The 16,639-nt window shown below is 45.0% G+C and overlaps 2 protein-coding genes across 2 annotated transcripts in view; both read left to right on the top strand.

Annotated features, from left to right (window-relative positions):
- LOC142657685 (calcium-activated chloride channel regulator 1-like) overlaps positions 1 to 16,639 on the top strand; it is a 1,094,600-nt gene that overhangs the window by 843,437 nt on the left and 234,524 nt on the right. The window lies entirely within an intron of this gene.
- The window catches only part of STIL (STIL centriolar assembly protein), a 28,788-nt gene that overhangs the window by 5,156 nt on the left and 6,993 nt on the right, over positions 1 to 16,639 (top strand). The window contains exons 4-13 of the mRNA XM_075832960.1: positions 725 to 837; positions 2,286 to 2,470; positions 6,043 to 6,290; positions 9,796 to 9,879; positions 10,119 to 10,205; positions 11,375 to 11,522; positions 11,606 to 11,715; positions 11,842 to 11,956; positions 14,267 to 15,271; positions 15,869 to 15,992. Of these exons, the coding sequence (XP_075689075.1) occupies positions 725 to 837; positions 2,286 to 2,470; positions 6,043 to 6,290; positions 9,796 to 9,879; positions 10,119 to 10,205; positions 11,375 to 11,522; positions 11,606 to 11,715; positions 11,842 to 11,956; positions 14,267 to 15,271; positions 15,869 to 15,992 (2,219 nt within the window). The remainder of the gene's footprint in view (positions 1 to 724; positions 838 to 2,285; positions 2,471 to 6,042; positions 6,291 to 9,795; positions 9,880 to 10,118; positions 10,206 to 11,374; positions 11,523 to 11,605; positions 11,716 to 11,841; positions 11,957 to 14,266; positions 15,272 to 15,868; positions 15,993 to 16,639) is intronic.

Raw genomic sequence — 16,639 nt, 5'->3', positions numbered from 1 at the left:
AAGTGTAATTCCCATCTTAGACACTTCTGGATGGGAATGGATCCTTTAAAAGAAAGTGGCTGCCTGTCTGGGAGGGAGCAATACGCTTCAGGCACTTTGCTATATCCTGGGAGAATTGGTCTGTTTTTTTCTTTGCAGCATGTAAATCCCCCCCCCCCCCCCCCCGGCATATACCAAGCAAATGAAAAGGATCTCATGACGCGATTACACTTAGGGTATGTTCACACACACTAATTACGGACGTAATTCGGGCGTTTTTGCCCCGAATTACATCCGAAAATAGCGTTGACAAACATCTGCCCATTGAAAGCAATGGGCAGACGTTTGTCTGTTCACACGAGGCGTATGTCAAATGACGGCGCGTAAATAGACGCCCGCGTCAAAGAAGTGACATGTCACTTCTTTGGCCGTAATTGGAGCCGTTATTCATTGAATAATCCAATGAATAGCAGCGCCAAATACGTCCGTAATGGACGCAGCGTTCAAGCGCCTGCACATGCCGGTACGGCTGAAATTACGGGGATGTTTTCAGGCGGAAACATCCCTGTAATTTCAGCCGTTACGGACGCCCTCGTGTGAACATACCCTTAATACACAGAGGATAACAAGCTTCTTCTTCTTCACGTGCAAACCCTGGAATTGTTCTCCCATAATATGCAATAAGGTGTAATGAAATCCCAGCTGACGGGTGGTGTTAAATTATTTATCTTCTCTTTGATATTAGAAATCCTCGTCTCCTGCTGTCTGAAAAAGCTTTGCGGTTGTCTTACCGTCATGCCAAGAGCGAGAGAAGATTGTTCTATTGCTTCTTACTTGGTTCTTTTTCCGTGGATGATGGTAGGTGCAACCTTGTAAAACAAAAAATTTATCACCCTCTGTCTTATGCTTTGCTCACACCATTTTTTTCATTTGGTGCAAAAACCCGAACGTATGCAACTGTATGCCATACAGTTCCATACGTCGTCCTAAGTACACCATTGTAAAAAAAAAAACCCATTTAGCAGTGGGAGGCGGCATCGAATGCAGTGTGGTCGCTGCCTTACACGTGACTTTCTCAGGATTTGTCCTGCAATGGAAATACGTTTAATCCCCACAATATACTACAAATGGATGGTGTGGGCACGGGATCAGTGCCCACACCATTAGCAGTGAGTGTCCGCTGTGATATAGCTGACATGCTGCAGCAATGGTCGGGATCAGAGATTACTCTCGTCACTAATGTTTAACAGCTCAGATGCCACGGTCAATATTAACCCTGAAGTAGACACAATTACAAAAAAACTTTAAAAATGTTTTTTCTGGTTACCTCACCCTCGCCCCCATTTTAAAATAAATGTTGGGATACATACAACTTGTTCTTAAAGCTCTTTCACTTGGCATTTGGTGACTTTAAAAACTAACTTTCAACAAAAAGTGCTTTTATTGTGTTTAAACGATACAAGAAAAAGCAATAACAATAGTATATATTCACATTTTATTTTGCAGTAGAGCGTAATAACAAATCCCCCAAATATAGCAATGTATATTTTGAATATTTTTTTTTTTCCTCTATTCCTTTCTATGTCTGATAGATGCAGGTCCCAGGAGTGGGACCTGGACCTATATTGAGAATGGGGGTCACCCGACCCTTGTCCCACCTGGTGGGATGGCCGCTTGCTTGCCTTTTTCTATAATTCCATAGAATAGAGAGCCGTGCGCGTGCGTGGCCGCCTCTTTACTTTGTTCGCACCTGGATTTGTCACCCAGCGCCCGCCTTACCAGGCAGGATGGTGTTCAGGTGACTCCTGTTCTCGATGTAGGGTGAGGGTTAATATTCCACTCCCAGTGCCGATGCTACCCTCATCTCCTGGTGGTCTTTGTTTACATGGCCATAGCAATGACATGCTGTATCAGTCACTTGCCATAGTCGCTGGTATCAATACTGCAGCCAGTGGCCTGTCAATGCTGTGGTTATGGTCTGATGGGAACACATTGGCACTTAAGTGGCGGGATATTTAACAGGTGAGTAATACAGAAGAAGGAAAGCAGAGATTCAACAGAAAAGTGTTAAAGCCGAGGACATGTCGGTAGTCAGAGCAGCGTGGATTATATTTCCTGATGCGCGGCGTCATGTTTCCGGGGGAGCCAGCAGAGTTACCTCATGTTTATGGTCTGCTTTAGGCTTTGCTGAATAGCTTGAGAGCCGTCTTTATGGTGACCGACATTGTGTTTTAACCTTCCAGGGAAAGCAAAGAAACTTCTCACAGCTGTTACTTATTCTCTGTTTGTTCTCCTTTTCCCGTTAGATGAAGAAGGCATAGCGCTAACATTTGATCGGTTTGATCCTGGCCGGGAGAAGTTGGGCAGTGTAGGGAAAGTTCCTTCTGCTCTTTTACCTGGAGATTTTGCAATTCCGTGCACTATTTGTCCCAAGGAAACTACAGGGGGCGTCGCGCTACACACTCCTGAGGACTTCACCTCGTCTTTTAAGGTACGTTGAGCGATCACTGGAATTCCTTTTTCTGAAGTGTGAGCGTTATGTGAACACTATTATAAGCAAGTTGGCACACCGCATGTTCTGAGGCTAAACACTGATCTTAGAAGGAAACCTGTCACATGTTCCACTGCAGTTTCGTCTTCTACGCGTACAGAAACGGTTACATACGTCCTTGGAGACAGAATGACAAATGGTGAAAGCATAGTCCAGGGGTCAGCAAACTTAATCACTCCAGCTGTTGTGAAACTACAACTCCCAGCATGCACTGACAGCCAAAAGCTTTACTTCAGCCAAAGACTATCAGGGCATGCTGGGAATTGTAGTTTTTCAACAGCTGTAGTGCCGATAGACCCCTGGCATAGTCTATTATGCCACGTTGTCAGAGGCTTAGTTCGGAGTCTTGTTGCAGTCTCCATCATATTTGACAGGGAAAAATAGTACTGCGTGCAGCGCTATTTTTCCCATCGTGCCTACAGATTCCATGATAAGTCAATTGGATCCGTCGGGTGCCATTGGTATCCATCATATGATCTGGCACTGCATCCTGATTTCCCCATAAATATAAACCAGGATGCAGATGTCAGTCGTAGTCCATAGTCGGTTTTCATAAATTTTAGCAGATGTCCCACCACTAGAGATGACCAAATAGTTTTGTCTGGCAGGACCTGCTGGTTTTTCAGATTTTCCAGCCCTTAAAATATAATCAAATTTCATTCACTTAATGCATCTAAATGACTGAGTCTCAACATGATTTGTGATTCATCAGGCAATAAAAAATGTCTCCTCTCTACTCGCCACTCATCTGTTCGTGCAGTTGCACATGACCGTGGCACCCGATCGTTTTCACTTTAGTGGGTGAATCGGTTCAGTGAAAACTGACCCTATCCGTAGAAAGATAGGACATGTCCTATCGTTCCACGGATCACTGATGGGACCCGGCTGGCGCACACTGTCGTGTGCATGAGGCATTAGTCAGATCTGCCCGTCCTCGGACCTCCTTTACTCATCGATATTGCAGGAGGAGCATGGGCAGTGAAGATCGTGTCCTCCTTAATATCCATACGTGGAAGGAAGACCGTTGTGGTACAGTCCTGCTAATGGTCTGTTCCCTATTATTGGGATTGGAGAATAGTATTTTGCTTTTATCTATTTGTAGTATTATCATGTTTAGTCTTAGGGCACATGGCATATTATGGATCCAAAGTATGGCACCCATAAAATTCTGTCCATGCTGTACCTCCGGTTTTACAATGGGAAGCGAAAAGGTTTTGTTTTTTTTCTTTCCTCAGATAGTCATGGGGGACAAATTGTTGCATGTCATATTAGATGTATTGGCTAGCATGGCATGAAATAGCCATATAATGGCACTGAAAATGTCCTCTTTAGTGACTCCTATTAAAGAGGACCTGTCGCCTCTCCTGACATGTGTATTTTAGTAAATACTTGTTTTCCCTATAATATAACAATTCTGGATCATTCTTTCTAAGAACTCTACGTCATGCCGTTCCTCTCTTATCCCTACTGGAAATTTATGAATATATTGACTACTGGGTTTTACCAGTTAGAGGTGTGTCCCTAAGCAGTCTGACACTGTCCAATCAGCACTCAGTCTTTAGGGACACGCCCCTTTGACAAAAGGAATGGTAACACCCAATTGTCAACTTATTAATACGTTTCCAGTAGGAATAACAAAGGAACAGCACAAGGCAGAGATTAAAGTAAATATTCTCCAGAATTGTTTTATAGGGATTACAAGTATTTACTAAAACGGACATGTCAGGAGAGGTGACCGATCCTCTTTAGGGCATGACCACACATGGCGGAATTCCTCCGCAACTGTCCGCATCGATGCCGCACAGAATCTGCGTTGCAGATTCTGCAGCGGATCTGCACAAAATGTGCAGTACATTGATGCGGACTAGCTGCTGCAGACTGCGGGAAAAGTGCTTCTCTTCTCCCTATCAGTGCAGGATAGAGAGAAGGGACAGCACTTTCCCTAGTGAAAGGAAACGATTTTCATACTTACCGGCCGTTGTCTTGGTGACGCGTCCCTCTTTCGGCATCCAGCCCGACCTCCCTGGATGACGCGCCAGTCCATGTGACCGCTGCAGCCTGTGCTTTGCCTGTGATTGGCTGCAGCCGTCACTTACACTGAAACGTCATCCTGGGAGGCCGGACTGGAGACAGACGCAGGGAGTTCTCGGTAAGTATGAACTTATATGTTTTTTTACAGATACATGTATATTGAGATCGGTAGTCACTGTCCCGGGTGCAGAAACAGTTACTGCCGATCGCTTAACTCTTTCAGCACCCTGGACAGTGACTATTTACAGACGTCTCCTAGCAACGCTCCCGTCATTACGGGAGCCCCATTGACTTCCTCAGTCTGGCTGTAGACCTAGAAATACATAGGTCCAGCCAGAATGAAGAAATGTCAAGTTAAAAAAGCAAGACGTATCCGCAGCACACATGACATGTGCATGACAGCTGCGGACTTCATTGCGGAACTTTGAATCTCCATTGAAGTCAATGGAGAAATTCCGCCATGAGTCCGCCACTGCTCCGCAACAGACAGAGCATGCTGCGGACACCAAATTCCGCTCCGCAGCCTATGCTCCGCAGCGGAATTGTACGCATCGTGTAAACGAACACTGCTAAATTAAAGTGAAAGTCAATGGAGAAACGGCTCCGCTGCGGATTAACGCTGCGGAGTGTCCGCAGCGGAATTTAAGTGAAATTCCGCTATGTGTGAACCCGCCCTTAATATTCAGCTTGGTCTGAGTTGTCATTCTCTTTTCCGTTAGTTCCAGGCTCTGGGCCACCACCTAGTGTCAGCCATTAAAGTGCCCATTAAGCTTGCTGTCCAGGTCTCCACAGACTGCGTGGAATGACATCGACGTTGCTATACACAGTCTCCTTTCTACTCCCGCTTCTCTTGTGTCCATTATCACTATATTCTTTGTATTCTATTCATGGATTAGGAAGATCAGGATGGGCAGTGCTGTAGGCCCCCTCCCCAAATTGGACAGTGTCTAAAGCTGTGCTGTTCATGGACTGAGAGGGCACATAAAATGGGTTTAAATGGCAAAATGATAAATCTAAAAATATAAAGCACAAAACATGTTTGTATATTTGCAAAATGTCAACTTATCCTATAAAAATAATGCAGATGAACAAAAGCATAATATAAATAAAACACAAAGTGCCCCCCCTTACCCTGTAATATAAATATTCTGCATCATCTGTTCTTGGCCATTCGCTTGCTGCTCTGCCGTAGACTTTGGATTCACTCCGGATTATAAGCTGATGCTGGAATAAATATTATGTTTAATACGGTCCGGGGGAGATATTTTCTTTATCTTCTTAGTGCTGTGATCTAGTGTTTGTCTTCTGGAGGGCTGTTTGATTCCCTCTCTTCTTGCCTCTTCTCTGTTTCACGTACAAGGCTGATCTAGTCCTTTCTGAATGTCAAGTAGGAGGAAGGAGATGGATATTACCGCCGTCAGGCTTTAATTGTATTGTTTTGCAGATGAAAAAGGAATTCTTGTATTTCTTTTTGTTTTAAGGGTCTGCAGAGTCATCTTCACAGCAAAGAAGCCTTGGATCTCTCCAAATTGCTCACTGTGAGAGCTCATATCACTTACTCGGAGAACATGGACAATCTTCACTTTGATCTTCGCTGGGCGGCTGTCACTGTAGCGAATACATTTGAAAGTACTCCCGTAAAGCCTGTCCCAATTATACCCACCGCCCTCGCCAGGAACCTGAGCAGTCACAATAATATTGCTCAGCTTCAAGGAACACACAAATGCGGGTAAGCTCCTTTTTTATTCTGAGTGTTCTTTAATAGAAAATCCAAATAATGCCGGCGTGTCTCGACACATGCTTGTCCTCCTGACCGCCAAGGTGTAAGTGTTTTTTAAAACACTTGTTTGATTCTATTTACCGAACATTCTATTTTTATATTTTTTGTATACCCTTCATGTGATTAAATTGAATGAATGTATGTGCACCAGTGGGGGAGGGGAGATATAGTGTCACACTGGGTATAGCAAAAGTTATATTGGGGCCTGATTTTATATAGGGAGGAGCGTTACCCTTCTATGGTAGTAGCGGTGACATGCTAGAGGGTTAGGGTTACTACTCCTCCCCCAAACCCCCCCACACAACCCTCCACCAGCACATTGCTCCCATTTATACAGTGGAAACTGTATAATGGGAGGTGTAAATAATAATTATATATTTGAGACTGTTCCTATCATCTGAGAGAAGGACCAATATAAAGATACAATATCACAGCACGCATAAGGGGGTTTACACCAGGCCATTATCGGGCAGACAAGTGTTCCCAGAACACTCGTTCTTGATGATTGCCCTGTGTAAACATTGCAGGGATCAGCAGATGAAGGAGCAAACGCTCCTTCATCTGCTGATCATGTAGTTTTAAAAAAAACGTGCATTTTATCGTTGTTGGCAGCGCATCTCCTGTGTAAACTGGAAGACGCGCGTGGGCGAGCGATCGGAGTAACGACCGCTCGTCCCCATACATGGCTTTTTGAGAAGAGGAGCAAACAAGCGCCGATCAACGATGTCTCGTTGCTCGGAGCTCACTGCACCGGACAAAATTTTGGCTGCTGTAATAGGGCCTATACTCTTTCTTATTTGGACATGTTAATTGATATTGTCCGCAGAAGTTCTTCCTTTTTGAAGTCAAGGTGGAAAAACTAGCTACAGAGAAGCCAGCGCTAGACAATCCTCACTTCGTGTATTTGAATTCATAATTCTGTGTTTCCTGAAATATTGCCTAGTTCACACTTTGCATTTTGGTGCAGTTTTCGCTAATAGTATTGTTTAGCCAAAAACAGGAGTGGAGTTTTTAAAGGGAAGAGCAGTATATTCTCCTATTGGCTAGAAAAACTGCATGCTCACTCAGGTTTTTTGTGGGTGTTTTTTGTTTTGTTTGTTTTTTTGTGTTTGGTTATTTTCAAAGCCAAACAACGGCACCAGTCGGGTCTAACTAGTTTACATTTACTTGGGAATAAAGTTCAGCGGTGTTAGTACATAAAGTGCTCAGACGTTACAATAACGATGATGTTAGATGAGTGCAGTTGAGAGGAACTGGTGAGACGAGGGCGGCAGAGAGAATGTGGCAGTCCTTGCAGGCGGCAGAGAGAATGTGGCAGTCCTTGCAGGCGGCAGAGAGAATGTGGCAGTCCTTGCAGGCGGCAGAGAGAATGTGGCAGTCCTTTCAGGCGGCAGAGAGAATGTGGCAGTCCTTGCAGGCGGCAGAGAGAATGTGGCAGTCCTTGCAGGCGGCAGAGAGAATGTGGCAGTCCTTGCAGGCGGCAGAGAGAATGTGGCAGTCCTTGCAGGCGGCAGAGAGAATGTGGCAGTCCTTGCAGGCGGCAGAGAGAATGTGGCAGTCCTTGCAGGCGGCAGAGAGAATGTGGCAGTCCTTGCAGGCGGCAGAGAGAATGTGGCAGTCCTTGCAGGCGGCAGAGAGAATGTGGCAGTCCTTGCAGGCGGCAGAGCGAATGTGGCAGTCCTTGCAGGCGGCAGAGCGAATGTGGCAGTCCTTGCAGGCGGCAGAGAGAATGTGGCAGTCCTTGCAGGCGGCAGAGAGAAATCAAAGTAAGGAGCTTCATTCTGAGAGACTCACACGTGGACACGGCTGCAAAAAGAACGAGCTCCCTCTGCTGCCCGTCCAATTCCACCCCCTCCTGTAGTGTCTGCAGAACGTCGTTAACATTGCAAATTGTGAGCGCTTTAAAGGACGATCATCTCCCGAACAAGATTAAGAACAAACGTACCAACCGTTGTGTGCGGCGAGCAAACCATCAGCAATAATTCGCTCATTTGTTGGTCGCATCTTCTGTCATTTTAAAAACGTTACTTTATTGGCAGTAAGTCTAGTGGAAACGAGTGTCTGCCTGTGTGTGATGGAAACCGAGGGGGGGAAAGACAAGTGATCGCAGTTACAGGAAAAAAAAAACACCAAATTATTGTGAACTATAAATGTAATTCTTGAGGACATTAACGGCTCGCTAATATCGGCGCTCCTTTCGCAATCTCTCTTTCAATGTAATAAAACCGTCAGTGTTGCACTATTTTCAGTAAATAGAAAACCGATTTTTCCATGTGCAGTTTTTGATTCAACGCAAAATATAACAGTGGTTGCGTAATGGGGAAAAACGCTTTGCCTTGCGTATACTTCTTGGTCAATTTTTTTTTTTTTCATCGCGTGTGTGTGTGTGTGTGTGTGTGTGTGTGTGTATACATATATATATAATTATTTAACAATTTTTATGGCTTGGCAATTGGAAAAAAAAAACAACAAACCAAAATTCAGCGCAATTAATCGACGTCATCTTGCGCATTTCGTTTTTTTCCGGCTTAAACGATCTGCATCTTCAGGACGTAGATACCGTTGAATATGATAAGGCCCCTGCTCTACTGTTCACAATGTATCGCTAGATGCGAGGCAGTGACGAAATTGCGTCTGTCTGCGACGAGCTGCACAGACCAGAGGAGCAGAGGGATCCCCTCCACTCGTCATTAGGGGAGTGTGTATATTAATATTTTTATAAGGCATTATTGGGGCAGCTATGTGGGCATTATACTGTGAGGGGGCAGTTATAGGGGCATTATGCTGTGAGGGGGCAGTTATAGGGGCATTATGCTGTGAGGGGGCAGTTATATGGGCATTATGCTGTGAGGGGGCAGTTATATGGGCATTATGCTGTGAGGGGGCAGTTATAGGGGCATTATGCTGTGAGGGGGCAGTTATAGGGGCATTATGCTGTGAGGGGGCAGTTATATGGGCATTATGCTGTGAGGGGGCAGTTATAGGGGCATTATGCTGTGAGGGGGCAGTTATAGGGGCATTATGCTGTGAGGGGGCAGTTATAGGGGCATTATGCTGTGAGGGGGCAGTTATAGGGGCATTATGCTGTGAGGGGGCAGTTATAGGGGCATTATGCTGTGAGGGGGCAGTTATAGGGGCATTATGCTGTGAGGGGGCAGTTATAGGGGCATTATGCTGTGAGGGGGCAGTTATATGGGCATTATGCTGTGAGGGGGCAGTGTAGGGGTATATTCTATACAGCAGGTTTAGGGGATAAATATTCAATGGCATGCAAATAGGGGCGTGGTATGCAAAAAGGGGTGTGTCCTAAATGATCATTAATCGCAATCGACGTTACATGTTCAATTAATTGTGATTTTTGATTTGGCTCATAATCGACCAGCCCTGATAGATATAATATAATAATGAAAGCGCTGAAATAAGACTTTGTATTTGACTGTCTCCTATTCATTAGGTATCTGACAATGGATCAGACCAGGAAACTTCTCCTTGTACTTGAATCTGACCCAAAGGCTTACACGTTGCCGCTTGTTGGAATGTGAGTTGTCCGTGTGTTTGTCCGCTGGCTTTACTTTGGTGGGTGTCCAGACTTGGTAGTTTGTTTATTCTGCAATCGTTTTATTAAATCCGCGCTCCATAATGTGATCTCCATAAGATCGATGACTACAGAATCATAGAGGACATCGGCAAACCATAGTTAATGCTACTGGCCCTGAATTTTAAGAATGTCGTTTTATCCTCTTCTTGAAATGTTTCTGGCACTTCTTTTCTCCACAGTTGGTTGAGCGGCATCACACACGTCCACAGTCCTCAGGTGTGGGCCGGCTGCCTGCGCTTCATGTACAGCTCTTCTATTAAAGAAAGGTGAGTGATGTCCTGGCGTTTTACTGCCTGACCTTCCTGATCTCATTCGTCGGATGTGTCCTAGTTCCCTTCCTTGGCTCTAAATATACAGCTCATGCCGGAGCCGTAATCTGGCCGTGCGCATAAACCATTAGTTGTATTTCTCAACAAGCCAACCCCTTCTCTCAAAGTGGCCCGAGCGATCAGCTGATAGACGTGGGGGTGGGGGTGCCTGTCAATCATCTGATTCAGCCGCATATGGCATTATTTGGACTTTTGGTCATTTTTAAAGGGGGGTTCGTACTTCAGCACGTCAAACGCTATGGCTGTGTTCATACGCTTAACAAAATACGGCTGAAAATACAGAGCTGTATTCAACAGAAAACGGATCCTGATTTTCAGCCGTTTTTTATTCAGTCGTGTTTTTCACACCCATTTTTGGAGCAGGTTTTCTATAGTCAATGAAAAACGGCTCCAAAAACGTCTCTAGAAGTGACATGCACTACTTTTTTGCGGCAGTTTTTTTTACGCGGCCAAAAATAAGCTATGTGAACCCTAGCACTTTGTAATGTGTTATTTTAAATGTGTCCTAGTGGCTTCCATTGAATTCTGTTGACGTAGGCTCATCCAGGCAGCGATGCGCAAGGACGAACCTGCAGCTGCTCTGCGGCTCCCTCCTCGCCTGTGCTGACATTTTGTGACACTAAGGCTAGATTCACACAAGCGTTTCCATTTGCGTCCGCAAAAAACGCATCATTTCTTTAGCAACTGGTGTGTGAATCGCGCACAGCGCACCGATGACGTCCATGTGCTGTCCGTTGTTTTCACGCACCCATTGACTTCAATAGGCAGTGGGGTGCGCAAAAACGCACAAAAATAGGACCTGCAGTAACTTTCACACAGCGGACGCACGCTTCGTGAAAAGCAGCGCATGTCTGAATAGCCCCATGGAATTGCATAGGTCTGTGCGACGGCCATTGTTTTAACGTCCATAACACAGATGTAAAATACGCTCATGTGAATCAGGCCTTAGATTAGTATGGAACCCCTTTTTAGGAAGATGGGTGGATAAAACCAAATATTCTTCTTGGTGTACGTGGAATCAACTCCTGACAAGTCCATCCCTTTTTCAGCGCCTGTTTTGACCTGTTTTATAGTTGGACTATGATCTGTTTTTTATATTTTTGTAGGGTGCTTTCAGAGTCGGGCAGTTTCCTCGTAGTCCTGTATTCACTCACCCACAAGGAGCCAGAGTTTTATGAATGTCTTCCCTGCGTTGGCCACGATCCCCTCGGCTTTCAGTTGCTGACCTGTGACGATGCGTTACATTTTTTCATGGTAGGCTGTGGCTTGTTGAGAAGTTGACCGCATTATTAGTCTTTAGAAGAAGAGATTTTTATTAAAACGTGTATTTATTTCAGAATGTGGAATCCTCGCAGCAATCCCACCTGCAGTTTGAGCTTTCCACTGAGGGCCAGAATTCAGAAGCCTACCTCTTCAATGAAGTCTCCAAGACTATCTCAGCTACTGTGTGAGTTTCCTTCCATGCGTTTCTTTTTGGTTTATTATTTGTGGACCTAGGGGCAATGAGTGGTGCCCGGTTTGGTCTATGCGGTGGATCTATTAGATACTCATTCTCTCATTTGCCCCCTTCCAGATTCAAACCAAATCTGTCTCCCAGTAAATTATCGGTGAGCGACCATGATTCTGGTGTAGAAGATGAGGATTTTTCTCCTAGGCCTTCTCCTCGCCCTCATCCATCATTTCAGCAGGTAAATCCAGTGAGGTCTGTGCAATAAAATACGTGGGAAGCTTCTTTCAACCCTGCAGCGTGTTCGGTCCGGGAATGCGGCCGACGTACGGACCGTGTATCACGGGCTGAACACGCTCCTGTGTGAGGCTCCTTACAGAAAGCAGAGCATTTTCTAAACTAACGTTTTTGTGTGTTGAAAAAGTGGTTGTACATTATTAGGATAACATATTTGCGTTCTTCTAAAAAAAAAAAAACGCACCACGCTTGTCCACAGGTTGTGCACGGTATTACATCTCCGCTGAGTTGCAATACCAGACACCACCTGTGGACAAATGTGTTTCTATTTCTGGAAGAAAGCAGCCATGTTTTTCTAATCCTGGACAAACGCTTTAAATTTTCATCCATCTTCAAAGAGATTTAATTTCTCAGTTCAGCATGCAGTGGCTTATTCTTGCCACTAGGTGGCGCTATCATACACCTATAGAGAAGTAACAGAACGTAGGAGGTTTCGGTAACATTCATTACGAACTGGATGATACAAGTGACGCGTTGGTCTTGAGACTTCACTTATTCATTCATTTATTATTGCCTAAGGCTAGGGCTACGCAGCGACTTTGGTCACATAACATCAAGTCGCCATGAAAGTTGCCAAAAGCAAAAGAATCGCTGATGTGTCGCAAATGAGTCAGTCGCACGTGACTTACTTTAAAGTCTATGCTGGCAAAGTTGCGTGCGACTTGTAATCTGCGACCCAAAAATCCAGCAGGTTTGAAGTGTTTTGCGAATGCTGTCGTGACGCGACTATATTCACAATCTTCACTTGCAACGTTGCGATCTTCATGACGCACGACCAAAGTCGTCATGTAGCCCTAGCCTTAAAGGGGGTGTCCGGTTTTTGTATTTTTTTACTAATTTGTGGAATAGGAAATCATACGGATTTCTAATACATGTATTAGAAATTCTGCCCACATTTGCTATAGTGCATGAGGCCCCTTACACGGCGGAATGTTATAGCCCACAGAATAGTCCTGTGTAATGCATCCACGGGCTAACAGAATATGACTAAACTTGACGTTAGTCGTGACCCAGCGCGCACACCCTCGGCAACATGCGCTATGTGGGTAGGTGGAATGATAAACAATTGATTCACTGCCTGTATTCACGTCTGTAGGTGATGTATAAAATAACTGCCTGTCTCCAGGTGATGTCATGTTAATAAAGTTGATTAAAAAAAAAAAAAACACAACACAGAGAGGAGACGGAGAAGTATAGAAGAGCGGCTCCTCATAGACATGAGACCTGATGATGAGATGTTGCTCTATGTAGAAATACTTTATAACTTCTGCTCCTCCATGAACTACTATTTACCTGTTTATATACCTCGCCGTTGTCACGTGAATACCAGTGGTCACCTGACTGTCCAGTCACTTCTTCTAAGGGTGTTTTTTTTTTTTTTGTGTTTTTTATATGGACAAATCTGTGGGCTATACCTCTTTTTTTTTTTTTTTTTTTTTTTTTTTTAATATTTAGACCGACACCTTTCTTATATCAGTGCAGTTATGTGAGCAGAATTTCTAATACATCTAAATTTCAATTTTTTTATTTTTTTTAATCATTTAATTATAAAATAGGAAAAGTGGACAACCCCTATAAATGGGTTCTCCGGGCATTTTATATTGATGCCTATCCTCAGCATAGGTCATCAGCATCTGATCGGTGGGGGGGGGGTCTGCCTCTCGCCACCCCTGCTAATCAGCTGACTGAAGGGGCCCTGGTCGGCAAATACTGCAGTCTCTTCGTAGCTCACCAGACTCTGCGCCATACACATCTGTAGCAGCTGTGCCCGGGATTGCAGTTCCGCTCCCATATACAGCGGCTATGGAGGTGTACGGCGCTGTGCCTGGTAAACATTGAAGGGGCAGTGGCATTCATGGCATTCATTCACTCAGCTGCTATGTGGGGGAGCTGGGTGTTGGCCCCGGTGTTGGCTAAGGATAGGCATCAATATAAAGTCCCCGGAGAACCCCTATATCTATGCGGAGTTGTTTTTGTAAGTTCAGTGTAGCAAATATTGTGTGTTCGGGTATGTGAGATTGAGATTCAGGCGGTCGCAAGTTATTACATTATTTTAGTGCAATTCACTTATTTTAAGAATTTGGCACGGACGTCCAGTACATTTTGGTTTAACAAGAAACATGATTAGAAAACCGATTGTAAACCGTTATTATGGTATAGTGTCTATCTGGCATACAGTAACATTATTTCATGCAAATCCACAATTCTGGCGTGTTAAAGATAAAAAAATAAAATATGTATATTCTTAATTCAGGCAACAAAAATCCACCCGTGTGTTCCAGAACTCTCTTTGGTATTTGGAAATCTTGTAGAACCAAGACCCGGAACTCAACAGAACAATAATAAGAAAGTTCCACCATTTTCCTCCACGCCAAAAATTGTCAATCAAGTTATGGGTGCGTCGTATCAAAATAATGACCCACATGGGAAAGAATCTTCTACAAAACCATCGCTCGTGCCCTTTAAAAATACTAAAGCCCAAACACCAAAACCATCTAAAGTCCGATCAACCGCAGCGGAGAAGCCAAACATTCATCAGAACGCTAAGGGGCAAACAAGAAGAAATTCTGCCTCCTCTTCAACGTCGTCCTCTTCTCTGTCCACACCCCGGACAGGCTCTTCCCCGGACACATCGGTTCATCAGGTCAGAGGTTCAGCGGACCTTGATCTCAGCTTTAACGTGAATGGATCATGCCAAGAGCCGCCGGTGATGCCATCTACTCACTTTTCCAGGCAATCGCCCCCATCACAGTCTCCCACCCACAACGTCACCTTTCCTCTTGCATCAAGGAAACTTGCTGAAATACCCAAACAAACTCCTAACTTTACCTCTTGCCATCAGACTAATGTCTGTAACTGCTGTCACTCTATTGCCCCTCCTCAATGTCATGCTGCAAGTTCTTGGCCGGTTGCGAGTGGTTATATTAACCATTGTGGCATGGAGAGCCCATTAGATGTAGCAGGAAATATCGTCCCTCCTCATCAAAACGTGAGCTGTCCAAATGTGTGCTGCAATACAGTGTGTGCCAACAATTGCCAAAAAGGTGCCTCGAGGGCGGGGAGCCGCTTGTCGCCAGTGGAGAATGTGATGTCACCGGGCAGGAGAGATTCTTTGCCAATGAATGTGTGCAGTCCTTGTTCATGCCAGCACGGTACCCCTCCAGCCACGCCCGCAACTAATGGCATGTTGGGATTGTCTACAGAAGCTTATCGGCTCCTAGCCCAACAGGACCGGCAACTGAAACTCCTTCAAGCTCAGGTGGGTTGAACTTTTTTTAAATCGGACATAAAAAAAAAACCTGTCACTATGACGGACCTCCTAAAATAAGAACGTTGCTATGATATCCGAATAGTTATACTAGTGGGTACAATTACACCCACTAAATAAAAGTGCCAAACAAGGCAGGAGAAAGTGTTTTTCTGGTTCTGTCGGGTCACAAGGTCTATCAAGGGATCTCGCAAGCAGTCAGCAGCTCTGAAAATGATCATGACGCAGCCTCCTGTTTATGGCATCATCCTTCTGAGCGCTGCTGAGGGATTATGTGATACTCCGGGTGTACTCAACTAGTTTTAGAACTGGTTCGCGGACTTGGGTCTGCGGTCAAGTGAAGGTCCGAGTTGAGCACGAACAGTAAAGATGTCGTCTAGTTAACGTTTCGCAAACGGTGTAGAACTATTTACATAAAGGTTTATTTGTTAGTGGGAAAACCAGACCAAACCCCTAAATTCATTCAGACCCCAGAAAAGAAGAAATCTATACTCCTAGGAGCTTCAGTTGAATGCAGAGCTCCAGGTGACGTGGCACTTGTCTTTTTTCTCAATGGGTGACTGTAAGATGTACAATTGTGCTTTGTAGATTCAGCGCTTGTTAGAAGCCCAGACTCCTTCCATGGAGGCCACGTCCTCCACACACAAACCTGCAGAAACCGAAGAAACGGAGCCCACCAGAAAAACCAGCGTCAGCATAGCCGTTGGTACAGGTACATATATTCACGTCTCCAAATATTCGTGTTCTCCTCTACTTGTAAAGCGCCAGCCTGTAACTCCACACCGTACATTACATAAGGGGCATAATTAAAGGTTAACTATCATTTCGTCAAACTTTTGACTTTTCAGAAGTTTTGATCGGAGGAGGTCCAGGTACTGAGACCCCCTACGCCAATTCGCTGGAGTGAAGGGACCATCGCTTATCTGAACCCATGCGGCTTTCATCTGCTTTTTTGGTTTCTCAGGGAGAGGCTGGGTTCGCTGTATACAAGGCCATAGACTTCCTATCACACTATCTCCCAGGAGAGTCCGAAAAAGCCACTGGGGCTCAGCTGAGCGCGTCTGTCCCTCATTTCCAGCCATCGGCGGTGGACCTAGCACCCAGACGCCCACCAATCGAAACTTCTGCGACTTCATTATGAGATGTCAAGTTCGACGTGATGGTTGTGTTTTAAAGAAGACTTGTACAAACGTGAGCCGGTGTGGAGCACGGAGGCTGCACAAACAGGCGCCATGTAAAGGGGGAGCAGTTGCCGACAGCAATGTATCCCATCACTACTCATTTCCCAATGTTCCTTACAATGGCGAATAATTATGAAGCACTTGGGCATCAGAAATATTCCGTCTGCTGGAGAGCACA

The sequence above is a fragment of the Rhinoderma darwinii genome, chromosome 7, assembly GCF_050947455.1.
Source record: "Rhinoderma darwinii isolate aRhiDar2 chromosome 7, aRhiDar2.hap1, whole genome shotgun sequence".
In the NCBI taxonomy this organism is placed as follows: domain Eukaryota; kingdom Metazoa; phylum Chordata; class Amphibia; order Anura; family Rhinodermatidae; genus Rhinoderma; species Rhinoderma darwinii.
The sequence above is the reverse complement of the archived record's forward strand: the minus strand, read 5'-3'. Positions and strand labels throughout refer to the sequence as shown.